Here is an 18,270-nt window from a genome sequence, read left to right on the forward strand (position 1 = left end):
TCGTCGCAGGTATAATTTTTGTAAAAAATAATTATTTGAGGGAACATAAAGAAAAAAATATGAATAAAAATCTTAGGCAAACTAGAGTGAACTTTTTTTTTTTGCTAGTGGATTTATGTTGCACTGACACAGATAAGTCTTGTGGCGAAGATGGGGTAGGAAAGGCCTAGGAGTTGGAAGGAAGCGGCCGTAGCCTTAATTAAGGTACAGCCCCAGCATTTGCCTGGAGTGAAAATGGGAAACCACGGAAAACCATCTTCAGGGCTGCCGACAGTGGGGTTCGAACCCACTATCTCCCGAATACTGGACACTGGCCGCACTTAAGCGACTGCAGCTATCGAGCTCGGTACAGTGAACTTTATTTTCTATCTCAAATGAATTATATATATATATATATAGAAAGAAAGAACTCCAGCAATAACTGTGAATATTTAGTCTTACCGTATATTAATTTCAGGTAGAAAACAAAGTGTACTGCACTTTACATAATATTTTTGTTCCCATTTTTATCTTCACGTTATCTCAAATATTAATTTATTTTGTACAAGAAATAACGCTGCAACGAGACTCAAACTCACATCATCGAGGTTCGTAGACAAGTACGGTGAACACTCGGCCACCACTCCAGTTGACTGGAGTGTACATTGCATAGGAATCGGGGATTCATCAATTTTTTTGGCAATTATTGTGGACCTGGCATGTTTAATAAAATTTGTTTTCCTTTTAGTGTTCTACCACCTCCACTCGGTCCAAAGCATATCCTGCATCTTGACATGTTTTTTTTTCCGTAAAAGGAAAGCATACTGACCTAAACCCTTACACATGAGTTACTATCGAGTGTCCCCCCCACATGTATATTGAAGCTAGTTGAAATTGAAATTGGTTGGAAGCAGGGTCTGGCCGCTCCTTGTAAGTGCAATTTCAGATAATGTCCGGATACTTTTGATAAGCGAGTGTCGGAACAGAGGGCAGTAGAAAGAGCAGACAAGTACAAACATGAAAACAAAAAAAGACAAGGACTATCTTCACATTTTCATACATGTAGGCCCTCTCCTCATCAATCCGAGTTCTATTACATCCATTTCTTCTCTGCCCTCGACGAGCTCCTTTTCTGCTTCCCAGCAGTTCGATAGGAAACACTCACTGAGAGGCCATCTAGATAGATCTTCAGTCTTGGTGTGGAAAGTGCAGGATAAGAAGTAAGCCGGATAAATATAGGAAATGGGAAGAGACAGAAAAATCACGACGAATACAGGTGCTAAACACTAGGAGTACAGGACAAACACAAGAAAAGGAACGCAACGGGATACAATATATGAGTTTTGATTATTTAAACACAGTGCCCTATACAGTTTTCTGCCATATAAAGGATTAATATATGTGTAAGACAAACAGAACAACGAAGTATATTAATATACCGTACATGCAATAGGAAGCTCGGCAGGATTATAGAAACACTAAAAAATAGTCTGAGTTAATAGAGGGAGCAACAGAACGAAGAAACATGGGGCGCACTCAATATCGCTAGAACCTGCTGTCTTCCTATTATTATTTTATTTATTACATGCCACAAAAACTTAATGCAACGCCACATCAAACTAAATACACAAGATGTTCCTTAGCTGTCCCACGAGACACTTCCCGTCATTACACACAACTCAGTGCGGCAACTAATGTGTACAAACACTCATGACCGCACCATGAAAACCACAAATTATTAAAGGAGGGAAGATTCAGCTGACTAGGTCAAATCAACTTCTTCAGATCTGAATGAGCTGACGACACATACAGAAGTTCTTACGAAATAGTAGCAGCCAGTTCAGAGTGCAGCTCAACAAGCTGATGAAGATTTCAGCATACTGCGCAGGAAGTTCATCTTTGAATTGAAGGAATCAATCAATGAGTAACAATGAATCTGTTGGGATGAACATATGAGAATGTGAACAGGAAGGAGTTTCTGGAAATGTTAATAACAGTCATATCTTGTTAAGATGTGACCCAAAATCCACAGCCACTCCTTTGATCAACGCTAAAGTTTGAAAGGTGAAAACACTTTTCAGTGCTCTCTGATCAACGTTTACAAGAACTAATGAGGACATATTGCTTACAACACACCAGCCTAATTTCAAAGAACTGACAAAATCAATGGAAACTCTTAGAGCAGCTCCAAGCAAGTAACAATGACTCAAATCCCAATTCTGTTGGTCATAATGACAATGTAATTATAAGTTTCTTTGCAAAACTAGTAATTTCAAAACAGAAAAAAATTATTTAGTCTGGTAGATTGCTTTTTTATTAAATTACTCATGAAAGATTATTATACATTTATTTCATTCACTAGTTACGACAAAGTTATTTTATGCAGCAGAAATTTGTGGAACAGATAATGGAATTGTAACATTAGATGTAGTTGTAAGTACAAATTTGCCAAAACAATAATGGCACTGCTAAATTGCACTGCATGAGAATGATGTGTGAATGGAAGAGTATACGGGCAGATATTGTTAAACAAATAATTAAATATTGGTTGGGACCAAAGATGGGGCACAAGGGGTGAAATTCTAAGGATAGCATACCAGCACCAAATGAAACACCAAAATGAGGGTTATGAGTGGATGGGGTGAAGAAACTACTGGTTGACATAGGAATGGGGTAATATCAGGAATTTTTTTTATCAAGGGATGAAGAAATTGAAAGACAAACAGTAAGGATAGAATGTAATAGCAAGAGAACACTTGTTAAATTCTGTAAAATAAATAAAACTATGGCAATAAGGACTGAAAGGTTAACAAACAGGGAATTGAGAGGGGTAGTTTGGTGGCTGATGGGAGTATATAAGAATAAAGCTACAAAAAAAGAGGAAAGTCAATGCATTTTATGTAAAAAAAGATATGAAAGCAGCTAAAAGACTGTAAGGAAACAAGAAAGATCAAAGAGAAATATAGAGATGGGAAGGAGATAGGTAAAACTGAAAATGAACCTGAATTTTACACTACTGTTAAGTTCTTAAACAGAGAATGGAAGACAATAGGGAGAACTACATAACTATGCAGTATTATATGGGGAATGTGGGAAAAGAAATTAAAAGAAGATGAAAACAGAAGATTCATGTAGCTTGTAGTAAGATATCCTAGACTCGACGACGAAGTAAAAAACTTCTGAGATCTGGCTAGTTGTGTTGATTCCTGTTGCTTAACTTGTATAATTGTCATTAAAACTTCATAACAGTATTGAATATTTTCTGCAGTTGATAACTGTCATTATGGTCAATAGACTTGTTCTCGTTGCTGGAGTAACATTTATAAAATGTATTGGTATTAATTTATATTATCAATGGGGTAAAATTGTTCTTGAACAAACTTGTTGATGAAATACTTTCTGATGTGATATTGGATTTAAAATGTTCTCCAACGTTCCATAATGGTTCGTTGGTATACTTTCCTTTCTGCTGCGTAATTGTATGGTGTTACTCCTAGCCTCTTGAGAACTACTTGTCCTGTTTGCACTTCTTAAAAAGTTTTTATTTTTTATTTTTATTTTATTCTTATTTTTAAACAATTTTAAAGATGTTCACCAGATAAGTTTCGGCAATAAAATGTTAGACTGAAGATTTTAGATAAAAAGTGTTAGCTTAAGACATAGTTTTATTGTTGTGTGACTTTTAAAATGTTATAAGATTATCGATTAGTTTTATAGGAGCAATCTTGAACCAAAAGAATTGTTTTATGATCTTATACAATCTTAGATTAATGATAGTTTGGCTGATGACGCTCACGAAAAGGAGCGAAACATGTACCATATAAACATCATAATAAATATGTAAATTTATACTATAATTTTATTGTATTGAAAAGGTGGCAATTGGCAAAACTAAAGGAATTATTACAAGTAGATCTTCAATACGGACAAGGAAAATGAAGTTTATAACCTGCAATCTGCATTCTCTAACCATTCTCCGTCTATGTTCACTTGGCTTCTCCTTTTCTCTTTTCCACAGTGCATGACCATGACTACAGTTTTCTTTCTACAAATTACCATTCAAGACCCTTCAGATTTTCATTCCAAACACCAAAGCATTCACTTCATCGCTACTGATACTCTGTTTTACAAGCTTTATGATTTCAACCATCAATATAATAAACAATAATGGTGACAGTGCACTTCCTTGCTTGAGACTTTTTTTTTTTTGTATAAAATGTTTCAGTCACCACTCCAAACTTGTACACTGCTTTTATTCTCATGGTACAACATTTTTATCTTGTTAATGATTTTGGTACATTCCTTTTCAGTGGGCATTCCAATACACATTTTCTCGTTACAGTATCATAAGCTATTTCGAAATACAAAAATACGAAGATGATTTTCCTGTTCCTTTCCAGATGTTTTTCCATTATTGTTCGTACTGTAAATATCACGTCTATTGTTGATCTATTTGATCTAAAGCCATATTGTTCTTCCTCTAACTGTGTTTCTATATACCAGCTATACACTATACAAGCTAATGATATTGAATAGGTCGACCCTTCTCTACCCTTTGACAGCGATGAATTGTCAATACAGACCATAATGAAATTCATAGCCTAGGATAAGGACAAAACCGAATAAACACAGGATAATATATGATAAAGGTGAATACAAGTCGTAAAAGATTAGGAACACAGGACAAGGAGAAAAGGATGCCAACAGTTCAATAAAAGTACTGGAAAGGAATAATAAGTATCAAATTAGTTTGTATGTAGGAAGATAAGAGCATCTCTCTCTACATAACATTCTTCCCTTGCTAGCCTGATTATGTCAACCTCATTCTGCCTGAGAAAAGTGTCAATACAATAGAACCTCGATAATTCGAAATCGGTTAATTCAAAATCCCGTCTAATTTGAAAAAGCTCTCATTCCCTGAAACATGAGATATGGTTTTGCATGTTATTTAAATTGTTTAATTCGAAATACGGATGATTCGTAATTTGAAGTACGTCGGCCCCATTACAGAAATTCAGACTTTTAATTCGAAACTGTCTTTACATTTTAAAACAATAGTATGGTACAGAGTTAATTTAAATTAAAAATTTATCTGCGTCATGATAGAACGCGTCTTCCGCAACGTGCAGGGTAGCTTTCTGCACTTTCACACACTTCAGTGTGTCTACAGTGTGCTTCATAATTGCCAAGTTTTACTGAAATCGGAATTCTTTTATATTAAATATGTTTAAGGAAGGCCATAATATCATGCAGCAGGCAGTGTGCGGAGAAACAGAATCCACGAACACTGACGATGCCGGCAGTTGACGACAAAGCGTGGCTCATATAATCCATTCGTAGGCACCGAACAATATTGTCATTGCCGATGAAACTGCATTGCTTTCTTTTAATGCCGAGCCCAAACGATCTTATGGTTTTACAGGAGAAAGTGCCAGCCGGCAGATCGTACAAGGGTGGAGGGGTATTGTACTGTGTTGCAAAGCACACGGAAACTAGAGAATTCTTCCTCTCGTCATAGTAAAGTTCCATAAGCCACAACGTTTTAAGGGCGTCGGGCACTATCTGAGCAAGTACAAGGCATCTAAAAATGTAAACGGTAAAGTAATACAAAAAATAATTAATTTGCACAGGGGAACCAGCATAATTTATCCTTGTCTTTGAATGGTGTGATTTTTTCTTCTTTCGTTGCTTGAGGCTATGTTTGTCAGTGATTTACCCAAGTGCATTACTTGAACAAGGTAAATGCACCTTGTTGGACACATTTCAGAAATAGTTTTTTCCATGGCATTCGAAAGGTTTAAACTGTGAATTAAGGTGATTGCATGCATTAACGGGTCTTAGAATACTTTGTAACGCGGCTAGGGTTGACACTTCTGAATTAAGAATTGACGGTTAATTCAAAATCACGTAGTTCGAAGTCCAATTTTTGAGTCCCAACGACTTCGAATTAACGAGGTTTTACTGTAGTAATACAGATATAGCACTAAAGAGTTTTATAGAAATTCAGATACTCACTATACATGGGGTAATCCTTGAACTTCCATCATCTCCTCCTGACAGCTAGCATCGAAAGCCATGCCCATTGAGAAGTTATTGTGGTTATTGTATTGAAAGCCAGCTGGGGAGAGGTGATGCCGAGGGCTGAAAGGATTGCGCAACGAGGGCGCCGGGAAGGCAGACTTGCGGGGCGAACGGGCCTTCACAATACGAGGTGGCTTGTACATTTCCTCCAGTACTGAGGGTGCAACGTACGTGAAACCCTGCAACAATAAACAGAAAGCGAGTTGGGTCACAAATAATATCAAGAACACAAATTAAATTAGTCATTAATAACCCTTAAAATAAAATTAATTTTATTCCAGAATTATTCCTAGTAAAAAGGTTCATCAATATGCTGGTTAACGCTGCCAATGTCAATATTTATAAGCTATACATTTCATTTTAGTTCTGTATTGAAGTGCATTATAAGAAATAAATTTCAATACAAGACTAGCTTTAGCCACTTAGTGGGCATCTTCAGCCAAACTAAAAATTAAACAGATCATGTGATAACTGAAAGATATGTATATAAGATAAAGACAATGTTGCAGGAATAATTATAACATTAAAATACATATACATACACTCAACTCTCGATTTACCGTAATTGGATCAACCGCGTTGCAACTTAACCGCGATATCAAAAACACTAAAAATGCACGAGTGCTAGGTGTTACAGTAATACAGAATAACAAAGTGTCGGGATAATATTGCCAGCGTGATGCTCTCATCCACGAAAACTTGTTTTGAGAAACTTGATAATCAAATAAAGAAAGTATTTCTTGGTACAAAAGCAGAAAACCATGACTGATTACTGTACATTCAGAAACAGTAAAGTTAGGCAGTCTGAATATTTTTCTTTGCCTTATTAGTTCCAACAAAAAGTGCTGTTTATTTTTCCATTCATTAATTGTGCTAAGTGCTTTTACGGTAACGTATTGGGTAAGTTAATAAAAAACAATACAGTAGCATCATTTATTATCAAGGAGTCATATACACAAACCTAAAGAATCTTCAATGCCCAAATTATTCTTGAATTCTTCCTTCAACAGCTAAGTGCATGAATTTATGCATTTTATGCATTATCCAAAACTTTTGCAACAATTTTGACTTTTTGACATTTATAGTGTCAAACGACTGTGTTTTCATGAATTTTTTACAATTTCTATGAAGTATCAGATACATCGTGCAACTCGCGACTTGGCTGATGACCTTAAAAAATAGGCTGAAACTAGTTCCAATAAAGGTTTCTTCTGTAATGTAACCCACATTAGTTGATTTTGTATTGAAAAAGTGGAAATATTTTACTCTTAATTTTTTAATTTAACTGTGATCTTCCTGTCATAATATGATATCTCTAAGTTGAGTTAGGACCTCAGGCAATGAAATATATCTGTAAATGATAGCCAGAATTAGGAATGAATAAACAATCAGAAAATAAGTTAAAAACGAGAACATTTATTTTTGAGACTCACCTCTATAGTGAAATATACATCTAATGTCTGATGTAGAACAAAATACTGACATGCTGCAGGAAGCATGTTTTGTTCCCTATCCACTCCTTTGTTTATGGGCTTGCCTGCTTCCATATTATGACAAGAAGATCACAACCATAATTTTTGTTGTTATATGTATTTTAATGTTATAATTATGCCTGCAACATTGTCTTTATATGTTTTAGTTACCACATGATCTGCTTAATTTTTATTTTGGCTGAAGATGGCCACTAAGTGGCTGGAACTAGTCTTGTATTGAAAAGATGGACCCTCTTGTAAATTTATTTCTTATATTGTCAATATTATTGATCAAAATTCTTTATGTATTCATGAGAAAGCACTAATGGTGTGTTCCCTGCAATATCAGGAAACTTACTTCCTAATTCAGCCCTTGAGAAATTTCTGTAGGTATGCTGAATGATTTACCGTATTTTATCGCTTAATTAACGCACTTTTTTGACGAAAAATACACGCGAAAACTTTGGATGCGTAAATTATTCAAGGAATTTGGATATTAAAAAAATTCTTTACAATTCCTTTACATTTAAAAGATACATATAATATACACACAATTGGGGCAACTCATTTTCGGTTATCATTTGCGCATAAAATTCCAACATGAGATCTTTGTTCTGGAATGTCAAAAAAGGGTACATCAGATAATGTAAGTTGGACATGTGGGTCTGAAGTACCAACACTGGAAAACATTCTTCCTATTATGAACTGGCAATACGACCTGCAAACTAATAAAAGTACAATTCATGTACAGTAGAAGTCCGTTATAGCGAGAATTCATAACAGCGGAAAATTTACTCGCTACGGCGGATTGTCACTTTTTTGAAAAAGTCAGGAAAACCCCCATACACATTAAAATCGGTATGAAATGGCAATCAGTTTGTTCAAAACTTGTGTTTTCGTGGATAATTTTCACACTTTCTCTTACTTGATTTTTATTTTTCGAAATCCGATACTACGTGAAAGTGTGTTTAATTTCATTCTGAAAAAGTTGTAGTACCGTATTTCTCCAAATCCAAGACGACCTAGACATTCTCCTTCAAAAAAAATGAAAATCAGGCCTAAAAAGTGCTTTGTAAAATCGTATGGAATGCTTTTTTTTGTATAGTATGCATTTTAGACTATTTTTAGACGCCAAACATTGGCTTTAATTATGCCGTACTTTTGCGGCTGCACAACTATTCTTTATTTCCGCAGGTTTAATAACCACTGACCTAAAATTGACATCATAATATCGAAGAGAACCCATTGAAAATTTGCCGGCAAATCCTATTCCACTCACCTCTAACAATTCGACGATCCACCAGGAAAATATTCTTGCTTACTATAAAACTGTTACTTTTACTCAGTGTCAGATATAACTGGCTGTAGCTACATGCACGTCTCGCATGCCGGGTTTGGCCAACTTGCGGCTAGCGATGTATTGGCCTAATCGCGGACGTTGAAGGTCAACGAACGAGTTTACTGCGCCGCAGTATGGCCATTCTGCCTTTGCGTTTTTCGTGCACATACCTCACAATTTCATCTCCGACTTCTTTAAAGTGTCCTTGTTGCGGGCCACTGAATGCATTTTTTGTACAGTACGCATGTTTAAGCTATCTTTGTCTTCACGCTAACGCCGAATAGTGGTTTTAGTTAGGCCTATGAGGTATTTTCTTGCAGCAGCACAATTATTCTACATTTCCGAATGTTTGATAACCATAAACTTAAAATTGGCATAATAATATCGACGAGAACCTGTTAAAAATATGCCGGCAATACCTGTTCTACTATCTTTACAATACGACGATCCACCACGAATATATTCCTGCTGTCTATAAAACTTAATTTTACTAAGCGTCAGGTACAGAAGACGCATTACAACTCTGCTGCTGAGTAGCTGCGGCCTTTCTAAGAATTCGAAGGCGCGCACGTTTTGATGCCATTCTGCAGATATGAGAAACGTTTTCGTACAGGCTAACAGAACGTCATTCTCTCTTCATCATTTCCCGAAATCCAGTGGCGTCACACATAGGCATTGTACAATGTGATGTATAAGAAAGAGGCGGTCGTTTATTGTCAACGAGTTGTGTGCGCACTCACGCGCGGGGGTGCAAAGAAGCAGCGTGGTTACTGCGGTAGTTGCCAGGGGTGTTGATTACTGTTAGACCGCAAATGCAAGACGACCCTTGCTTTTTCACATGAAATTCTGAGAATACATTGTCTTGGATTCGGAGAAATACGGAATCACTCCAGAGGCTTATGTGGGAAACATTTCAGTATTCTTCTTCACACGGCGTCACGTAACCTAACTGTACATGTATCATGAAAAGCTATTTCGAACGCCGAATGTAGAGAAATGATAACCTCCTCGCTAAAATTTTATATGGGAATATCCTTTCCAAAATTTAATTAGACACAAGAAAATACGTTATATACGCATTTATTACGAAAACGTGTTATCCCTTCCTTTTCGAATTTTCATTAGAGAACAGCAGTCAACGGTTATTACTAATAGTATATAAGTAATAATAATAATAATAACGTAAACGTTTCCACCTTTTCAATACTACAATATATTCACAAAATTACAAAATTATACGGTACTAGTTTCGACCCATCTAGGGGTCATCATCAGCCGTATTGGAGCAAAGATCATTTGTGGCGAAATCCTAAGACAATGTTATTTTAAAGAATAACAAGTGAAATGAGATGTTATGGTAATAGTTAATAATACAAGGAATATACATACTAAGAGGTTTTTAACAAATAAAGTATAAATGGGGTGTTGTAAAAATTATAATCATGGAAATCAGTAAGTTCTTGTATTGAAATGAAATATGGCTTAGGAAGAGGGCTTAAGGTGGGGTTGAAGGGTGCGGGAGAAAGTGTAATTGTCTTGGAAAAGTACCTTTGATTAAATTTAGGATTGAGTTTAGGTTGGCTGCATTATTGTTTCTGAGGAAAGTGATAAATAGATCGAAGAGTATGTTGGGTTTCTCTTGGATTTCATTGAGATTGTGACTGGCATTAAAGTATTGGTCTAGGTGTATGTAGAAATTTTCCATTATGTTCAGTAAAGGGCCCTTGTTTGCTAATACGAGGATGTCCATGTCTTGTTCAATATTGGTGAAATTATGGTTATAATCTTGCATGTGTTGGCCGATGGCTGAAAACTTGTTGTATTTTATTGCGTTAGTGTGCTCATGGTATCTGATAATGAAGTTTCTCCCGGTTTGCCCGATGTAGGTTTTTTTACAGGTGGTACATTTGATCCTATAAATTCCTGATTTTAAAAAACTGCTGGTCTTGTTGATGTGTGAAGTATTGTATAAAACATTCATGTTCTTATTGTTGGTTTTGAAGGCTATTTTAACGCCTTGTTTCTTAAAGATGTTGGTTAACTTGAAGATATCATTGTTGAACGTGAAGGTGGAAAATGTTAGAGGTTTGGTTATTTCTTTTTTGAGGGTAGTTTTTGGGCGATGTTTGTGTTTATTGATTATCCTTTCTATGTCGATGAGAGAGCTCGCAAATGCACATAGCAAGAAAAGTATACCATACGGAAGATGATCGATCGCATTTTGTGGCAAACGTTTCAGTTTTCTTTTTCAAACAGCGTCACCTATCCTAACCTAACTGTACTATACGTATAACGACAACATACTTCAAGCACCAGTAGCTATAAATTTACATGATAATAGCCTTTCCGTAATTTAACAGACGCGAGAAAATACAAATTAATCTCTGAAATCAATGATGTCCTCTGCCATATCTTGAGGTGTATACCATCCTTACTTCATTGCAGAATTTAGCATTAAAATTAGCGGTAAGCGATCATTGATTCAGCCTTTGTTTTTAACAAGTGAACAACTGTCATTGGACACGTTATTTACGCATCTGTTACGAAAGAAAGATCTCTTTCATTTCAAATTTTCTTTACGGAACCGCAATCGACGAGTATTACTAATCGACTCCGACATCACCTTCGAATGTCCACGAGAGAACTCGTTAGTGGACATAACAAGGAAACAATACCGAAGGTGATCGATCGCATGCAACATAATCGCTGGGGGGCATAAATATTGGTAACAGAAAAAATTAACGCGTGCTTAATCACTTGTAATAACGGATGCGTCAGTGATAGGGCTCTCGCTGTAACCGAAGGGTAATACATGGTTTAATATAGGAATTTTGAAGGGACAGACAAAAATTGTCGTTATAACGAGGTTCTCGCTATAGCGAACTTCTACTGTATGTCCATAATAATGACATACCAGCAAGAAAGAAAACTGTGTTAACACGAGAAGGGCCGGGCATCAAAAGAGGGACCCTGCTAGATTTCCCCAAACTGTTCATATCCAATCTTGTAAGAGTGACATGTCCATCCACCCTTTTCCTTGTATACGAACGTGAATCCCTCGCGGAAATTTTACTTTAGGCATTGTTTATTGTTTTAGAACAACGTAATGTGCAAACTTTCTGCTATCACCTGTTACAGCAAGCATTGCAGTACATCGTCGATTTCGCTACTGATAGTGCACAAGATAACACTCGATCTTGACTCTATGTCCCTTATTGATTGTTTGACTTTGTGGCATATTGAAACCGACTGGCATCTGTCCTGAGGTTCCTATTCAAGAGAGCAAATAATCCCTCACTTTACGGTTATCAATGACAAAGCGATTAAAATAAATTACTTTTTGGTTGAAATAGTTCGGCATTTTTGGCATACTGGTAATGATGTTCTTCATCGAAGAGAAAGTACGTTTCTCTTCATGAAATTAACCTTCCAGCCTCGGCCAACCTTGAAATCTGAGACGCTGATTCCACGTGCAGCAGCTATTTCTCGTCTTTTAAAATACAACATTTTGTAAGAAACGGCATATTCAACATCACGTAACAAAATCATATATTTAAGCAGATCTTCCTCTACTTTCGGAAACTTGCCGCTTTTTGGCAGCGAAATGTTCTGCAAGACTTGTTGGTTGCTTTAAGTGCACTTCTCTATTATCGCGGTAGCGCATGCTGCATTTGGACATTGAATACTTACAGCCCGCTGCCCTATGCCTGTATGTTTCAGTGTAACTGATCACTGCGAGTTTATGTGATGCAGTATTACTCTAATTCTTGCTCTCTGTGGACTAACAAACAATTCTGAGATCGCAGAAAATGCATGTCCTGTACCCAAAACACTTGTAAAATATGTTTGTACCATTTGTACCAGACTGCAATAGAGCATCACTAGTCACTTCAGCGCTGACTCTCCCACTGAACTAATGCAGTGGTATTTCCTACCAGCTGATAACAGCACACTGCCCAGTATATGGAATGCCCGGTTTTGCAATAGGAAGGCTAACTGTGTAATTGACATATTTGTTTCGAAACGCATCTGGTACTGCGTGATGGATGTTCAAAGAAGTGGGTGAGTCAAATACGTGAACATTTCTTTTTCTCCACTTCGGGCCTAAAAAGACTGGGATGTGTAAATTATGCAAGGATGTTAATTATGCGAGAAAGTACAGTAAGTACTAAACCATCTGATCAATGCCCAACATCCAAAACAGCTTCGGCTAATAAGTTTTTTAATTTATGCTATCCTAAAGTGTAAACTACGCTATTATATAACTGTCCTCAAAGAAGAACAGCATGGATTTAGAATCAATACAACAACAGATCTGATCTTCACCCTAAGAATGTTAATGAACAGAATCAGGAGAGAGGGAAAGACCTAATTGTAGTACTGTATTCTTAGACCTAGAAAAGGCACACGATACGATGCCTAGACCAGTCATATGAAAGTGCCTCAGAGAACAGGGAGTGCCTGAACATCTCATAGGCAAGGTCCAGATGCTATACCACAACTGTAGCAGCTGTGTGCATGTAAGGGATGGCTGTTCAGCATGTCCGCACAGCATGTCCAACAAGGGAGCGCACTCTTACCATTGCTATTCATTACTGTCATGGACAGTATTCTTAAAAATCTGAAAGGGAACACAATGGAGAACTACACAGATTGGTGTTTGCTGACTATGTAGCCATCTTGGGAGAGACAGAGGTAGAAGTACAAAGTAGGCTGGATGAATAGGTAGCATAGGTCAAACAGTATCAGCACAACACAAACTGTTGTACTGAAAATGAGTAGAAAGAGATACTGGCTGCCACATACAGCTTGAAGGTGAAAATATTCAATGTGTACAGGCATTCATATACCTTGGGAGTATGATTTCCAGCAGGGGTACGACAGAAACAGAGCGTCTAGAAGTTCCAACTTCTACAATCTCGTAAGACATCTAATTTGGAATAAAGAAGTACCCAGAAGAACCAAGATGACTCTGTATAAATTATACTTTGTGCTCAATCTCACATACAATCTAGAACATGTACACTGAAAGAGAGAAAAGTTAGTAAATTGCAAGCAAGTGAAATGAAGTTTCTACGAACTACCCTCCAAAAAACAAGGACCATGTAAGGAACGATGACATCAGAATGGAAGTGGAAGAAGACTCGATAAAAGAGAAGCTAAGGACTTTGAAACTAACATGGTATGGACATATAAAGTGAATGTCTGACACAAAAATACCACATGCAGTCCTAGAAAGAAGGGTTAAAGGAAGAAGGCTGGTGGGAGGACTTAAGAAGACATGGTTACACCAGCTGAGAGAGGATGTGGAGAGAAGATGAGGAAATTGGGAGTCAATGATGAGAGAGAAGATATTCAGAACAGACCATGGCCAAGACTTATTCAACACCACCCTACCTAGCACACTGGAGAGGTTCTATGATGATAATGACGACTATACTGGAGAGTCAGAGAACAGAAATAATTAAGTTATATGAGGAGGAGGAGGAGGAAACTGTGATAAGTCATAAATGATGTTATTGCAAGTCCCTTCCACGTATCACCTAAGTCACTGCACCTGAGTGCATTTGACACCAGAAGTGCACATTTCTTTCTCCAAGAAAAATTCTGTTTCCTGAAAGCTATGAATTTTAGGGAATACATGATATGAGAGTAAACAGGTTAATTCAACAGCTTCGAAAACAATCACGTCTCAAGACAATGGCCCGATTTCTGTTTACCAAAGAAAAGAACAAGTATAATTACCTGAAATACCATATTGGCACTTTCGCTGAGAGTCGACTCGTCAGGAGAGTCGATAGGCGTCTGTTTGGTGAATTTGGTGTCGAACTGCGATACGTCATCTTCTCCTGTCTGCAACACCACGCAGTATTAATAAGCGTAATAGCTCCACCCACATTTGATATTATAAACCTTTCCAGTTAGCTACCTTACTCACCAGAGAAGGTTTAAACGGTGGTTCTAGTTTCCTAGCCACAACATCGGCCCAGTTGATGTGCCTGAAGAAGGGGTGACTTTTAATGGCCTCTCCGTCTCCCGGAGTTGACCCCAGTCTCTGGCTAACCTGCCTCTGTAAGATTACAATATGGGCCATTATCTAAAAACCTTTTCTACAAATCAGATATATGATCAACAACAGAATGAGAGCGTACCTTAAGTAATTTCCTAATTAAATCCCTAGCATCTGGCGTCAGGTACGGTGGACAGTTGAGCTTCCCTTTAAGAATCTTCTCAATTGTCTTCTTCCTGTTTTCTGCAGTGAAAGGAGGCTGAAAGAGAGATATTCTCATTAACACTCACATTTTATAGATGCTTTCTAGCAAAATTTAAAAATAAACACCCCGAGGCAAAAAGCCATTGAATCTTAAGCATGGTTCAGAGGGCTGATGATATAATAAAATAAAGGAAGAAAATATGCTTCTGAAAGTAGCTAAATACAGTAGAACCTTGATAATTCGATATCAGTTAATTCAAAATTCCACCTCATTCGAGGAAGCTCTTGTTCCTGGAACATGAGGTATGGTTTTGCACGTTATTTAAATTGTTTAATTCGAAATATGGATAATTCGTAATTCGAAGAACAAAGTCGGTCCTATTACCAAAATTCAGACTTTTAATTCAAAACTGCCTTTACATTTTAAAAAAATTGTATTTACAGAGTAATTTCAATTCAAAATTTCTCCACATCATGATGGAATGCGTCTTCTGAAACGAGCAGGGGTAGATTTCCGCACTTTCACCCACTTTGTTGTTGTTGTTATTATTATTATTATTATTATTATTATTATTATTATTATTATTATTATTATTACCCACTTTGTTGTGTCTACAATGTGCTTCATAGTTGTTAAGTTCTGAGTGAAATCTTAATTCTTTTGGATTGGGTGTTTTAAGGAACGCCACACTATCACAAAGCAGGGAGTGTGTGGAGAAGCAAAATCCATGAACACTAGTGATGCCGACAGTTGACGAAAGGGTGTCACATATAATCAATTAGTACGCACCAAACAATATTATCAATGCGGATGAAACTGCGTTGTATTTTTTAATACAGAGCCCTAACGGACTTATGGTTTAAAAGGAGAGAAATGCCAGGCCGGGAAACTGCACAAGGGTGGGGTTGCTGTACTGGGTTGCAATGCAGACGGAAGCGAGACTTCCTCCCCTCGTCATAGGGAAGTTTGATAAGGGCACTGGGTAATTTCTGTGCAATTACAAGGCATCTAAAATGCATGTAGCACAGTATTATTTATCGTACAAAATGATGTACTTTGGCACTAAGTTACTGCAGAAGGTGTCTCACTGTTTGAGCAGGCGCGTCGCAAACAAGAAATCGAAATCCATGAAAAGTGGAAACTACGTCAGATCCAACCGCTTCCTTCACCCACCTTTAGATGCAACCTGTGTGGTGGTACGTTTCATGTTTCATCAGTGACTTCACCACAGAGCCAAGAGACTTTAAGAAAAATTACAGGAGAAAAACATTCTCAGAAACGAGTAATGGCTGACGACGACGATTTATCGTATCAGAAGTACTAACATATACATATAAATACAAACCAAAAGATAAATATATAACAATATACAGTACAGTAATCTAATGAATAAAGCACTAGGACAGGGGAGCCAGCACATATTTCTCCCATCTTTGAATCATGTTTCCCCTCCCCCTTTCTTTCATTGTGTGAGGTTGTATTTGTTGGTGTGTTATCCAAGTGCATTATTTTAAAACTGTAAATGCAGCTTGATGGATACATTTTGGAAATAGTTTTTTTCCATGGCTTTTGAAAGCTTTTTTTTTTTTTTGCTAGGTGTTTTACGTTGCACCGACACAGATAGGTCTTATGGCGACGATGGGACAGGGAAGGGCTAGGAGTGGGAAGGAAGCGGCCGTGGCCTTAATTAAGGTACAGCCCCAGCATTTGCCTGGTGTGTTTGAAAGGTTTAAACTGTGAATTAATGTTAACTGCATGTAGTAACAAGGCTTAAAAAAACGTGACATGGTAAGGGTTGGTGTTTCTGAATTACGAGTTGGCGGTTAATTCAAAATCACGCAATTCGAAATCCAATTTTGGCATCCCAACGACTTTGAATTAACAAGGTTTTACTGTATGACCCTCCAAAAAATGAAAATATGGCTGCCATATTTCTGTGTGTGGATTATTCCATGTCAACTGACCTTGTATGTAAAATAATTATATTCCATTAAAAAAGTATATTTCTTTATGTTAATCTACTTAGAATATTCCAAGGGACATGGATATTAAAAAAAATAAAAATAAAAATCTACATGTTATCATAAACAGCACAGTTAAACTTGGATAACTGATAATTTCAACCAAGTTTTTACTTCCTATATTGTTTATATTGGTATTTGTAAAATACACTTCCAAACTGAACTGACACTGCTGTATGTTAAACAGCTATACAAGAAGAGCTTTTACAGCACATCATAATTGAATTAAGGTTTTTGCATGCTGCTTGCACCATTTTTACATTTTATGTACCCAGTCTCTTTCTGACCATGGTTTCCCCACAACTTCTCCCTGGTAACAATCCTGTATGCCTTTGTTAGATCTATGAATGTAGTGAACAGATCCTTTCTGCATTCCCAATTCTTTTCCATTAATTGCCTCATGCTGAAGATTGGGTTCACTGTAAATCTTAGTTACTTAATTATTGCTCTGTATTATAGCTATGTATAACAGCAACTGGTCACCGTACTGTCCACTACATTAATGTTTGAAGAACACTACTTGGGATGTCATTACAGGTTTTTGACTAAACGTAAAAACTGAACTCTTGGCAAAGGATGAATGTAATACACAGATACTTACTGCTCCTGTCAGCATGTCGTACATCAAGGCACCGAGCGACCACCAGTCGACTGCTTTACCATGACCACTCCTAGTTAATATCTCTGGAGCCCTGCAACCACATTATGGGATTCAACAACATGTCTATACGTACAGCTTTCAAACATGGATCACATTATGAAACAGCGAGAGCTTTCATTCAAGTTCTATAGGTTAACACTTGTGAAAATGACTTGTAATACACTAAGACATACATCTTTCCAAAATTCAATACTGTAGTAAAGAAAAATTCTGAAAGTTTCTTGTCATCAACTATCTGACCTGTTGGATAAGTTGAGCTGTTGTAATGTGCACTTACGGCTCAGGGCAAGTCACCACTGAGGCTGGGTATATAAGAAGGCCTTGCCGAGAGAGGATTAGAACACCAAAAGCTGGTGAACACAGCGACCCGAGCATGCAACGGTCAATACGGGCATTGTGGGATATAGGGCCTACTAAGGACACCACTGTGACTATCATTTCTTTCGAGAAGTCATATTATGTGTGTGTAAAGTTAGGATCTAACTCAGACTATCCTCAGACA

The 18,270-nt window shown here is 37.1% G+C and overlaps 1 protein-coding gene across 4 annotated transcripts in view; it reads right to left on the bottom strand.

The window, feature by feature from the left end:
- Positions 1-18,270, bottom strand: part of S6k (Ribosomal protein S6 kinase) — a 131,416-nt gene that overhangs the window by 24,747 nt on the left and 88,399 nt on the right. For 3 of the 4 annotated variants that reach the window (XM_067156908.2, XM_067156907.2, XM_067156909.2), the window contains exons 7-11: positions 17,709-17,799; positions 15,024-15,140; positions 14,810-14,941; positions 14,617-14,724; positions 5,995-6,239 (exon numbers count right to left, since the gene is read on the bottom strand). In XM_067156908.2, coding sequence (XP_067013009.1) covers positions 5,995-6,239; positions 14,617-14,724; positions 14,810-14,941; positions 15,024-15,140; positions 17,709-17,799 — 693 coding nt within the window. Of the gene's footprint in view, positions 1-1,307; positions 1,877-5,994; positions 6,240-14,616; positions 14,725-14,809; positions 14,942-15,023; positions 15,141-17,708; positions 17,800-18,270 lie in introns of those variants that run through there. The other variant, XM_067156906.2, reaches the window with a different exon arrangement.

This window comes from Anabrus simplex, chromosome 13, assembly GCF_040414725.1.
Source record: "Anabrus simplex isolate iqAnaSimp1 chromosome 13, ASM4041472v1, whole genome shotgun sequence".
In the NCBI taxonomy this organism is placed as follows: domain Eukaryota; kingdom Metazoa; phylum Arthropoda; class Insecta; order Orthoptera; family Tettigoniidae; genus Anabrus; species Anabrus simplex.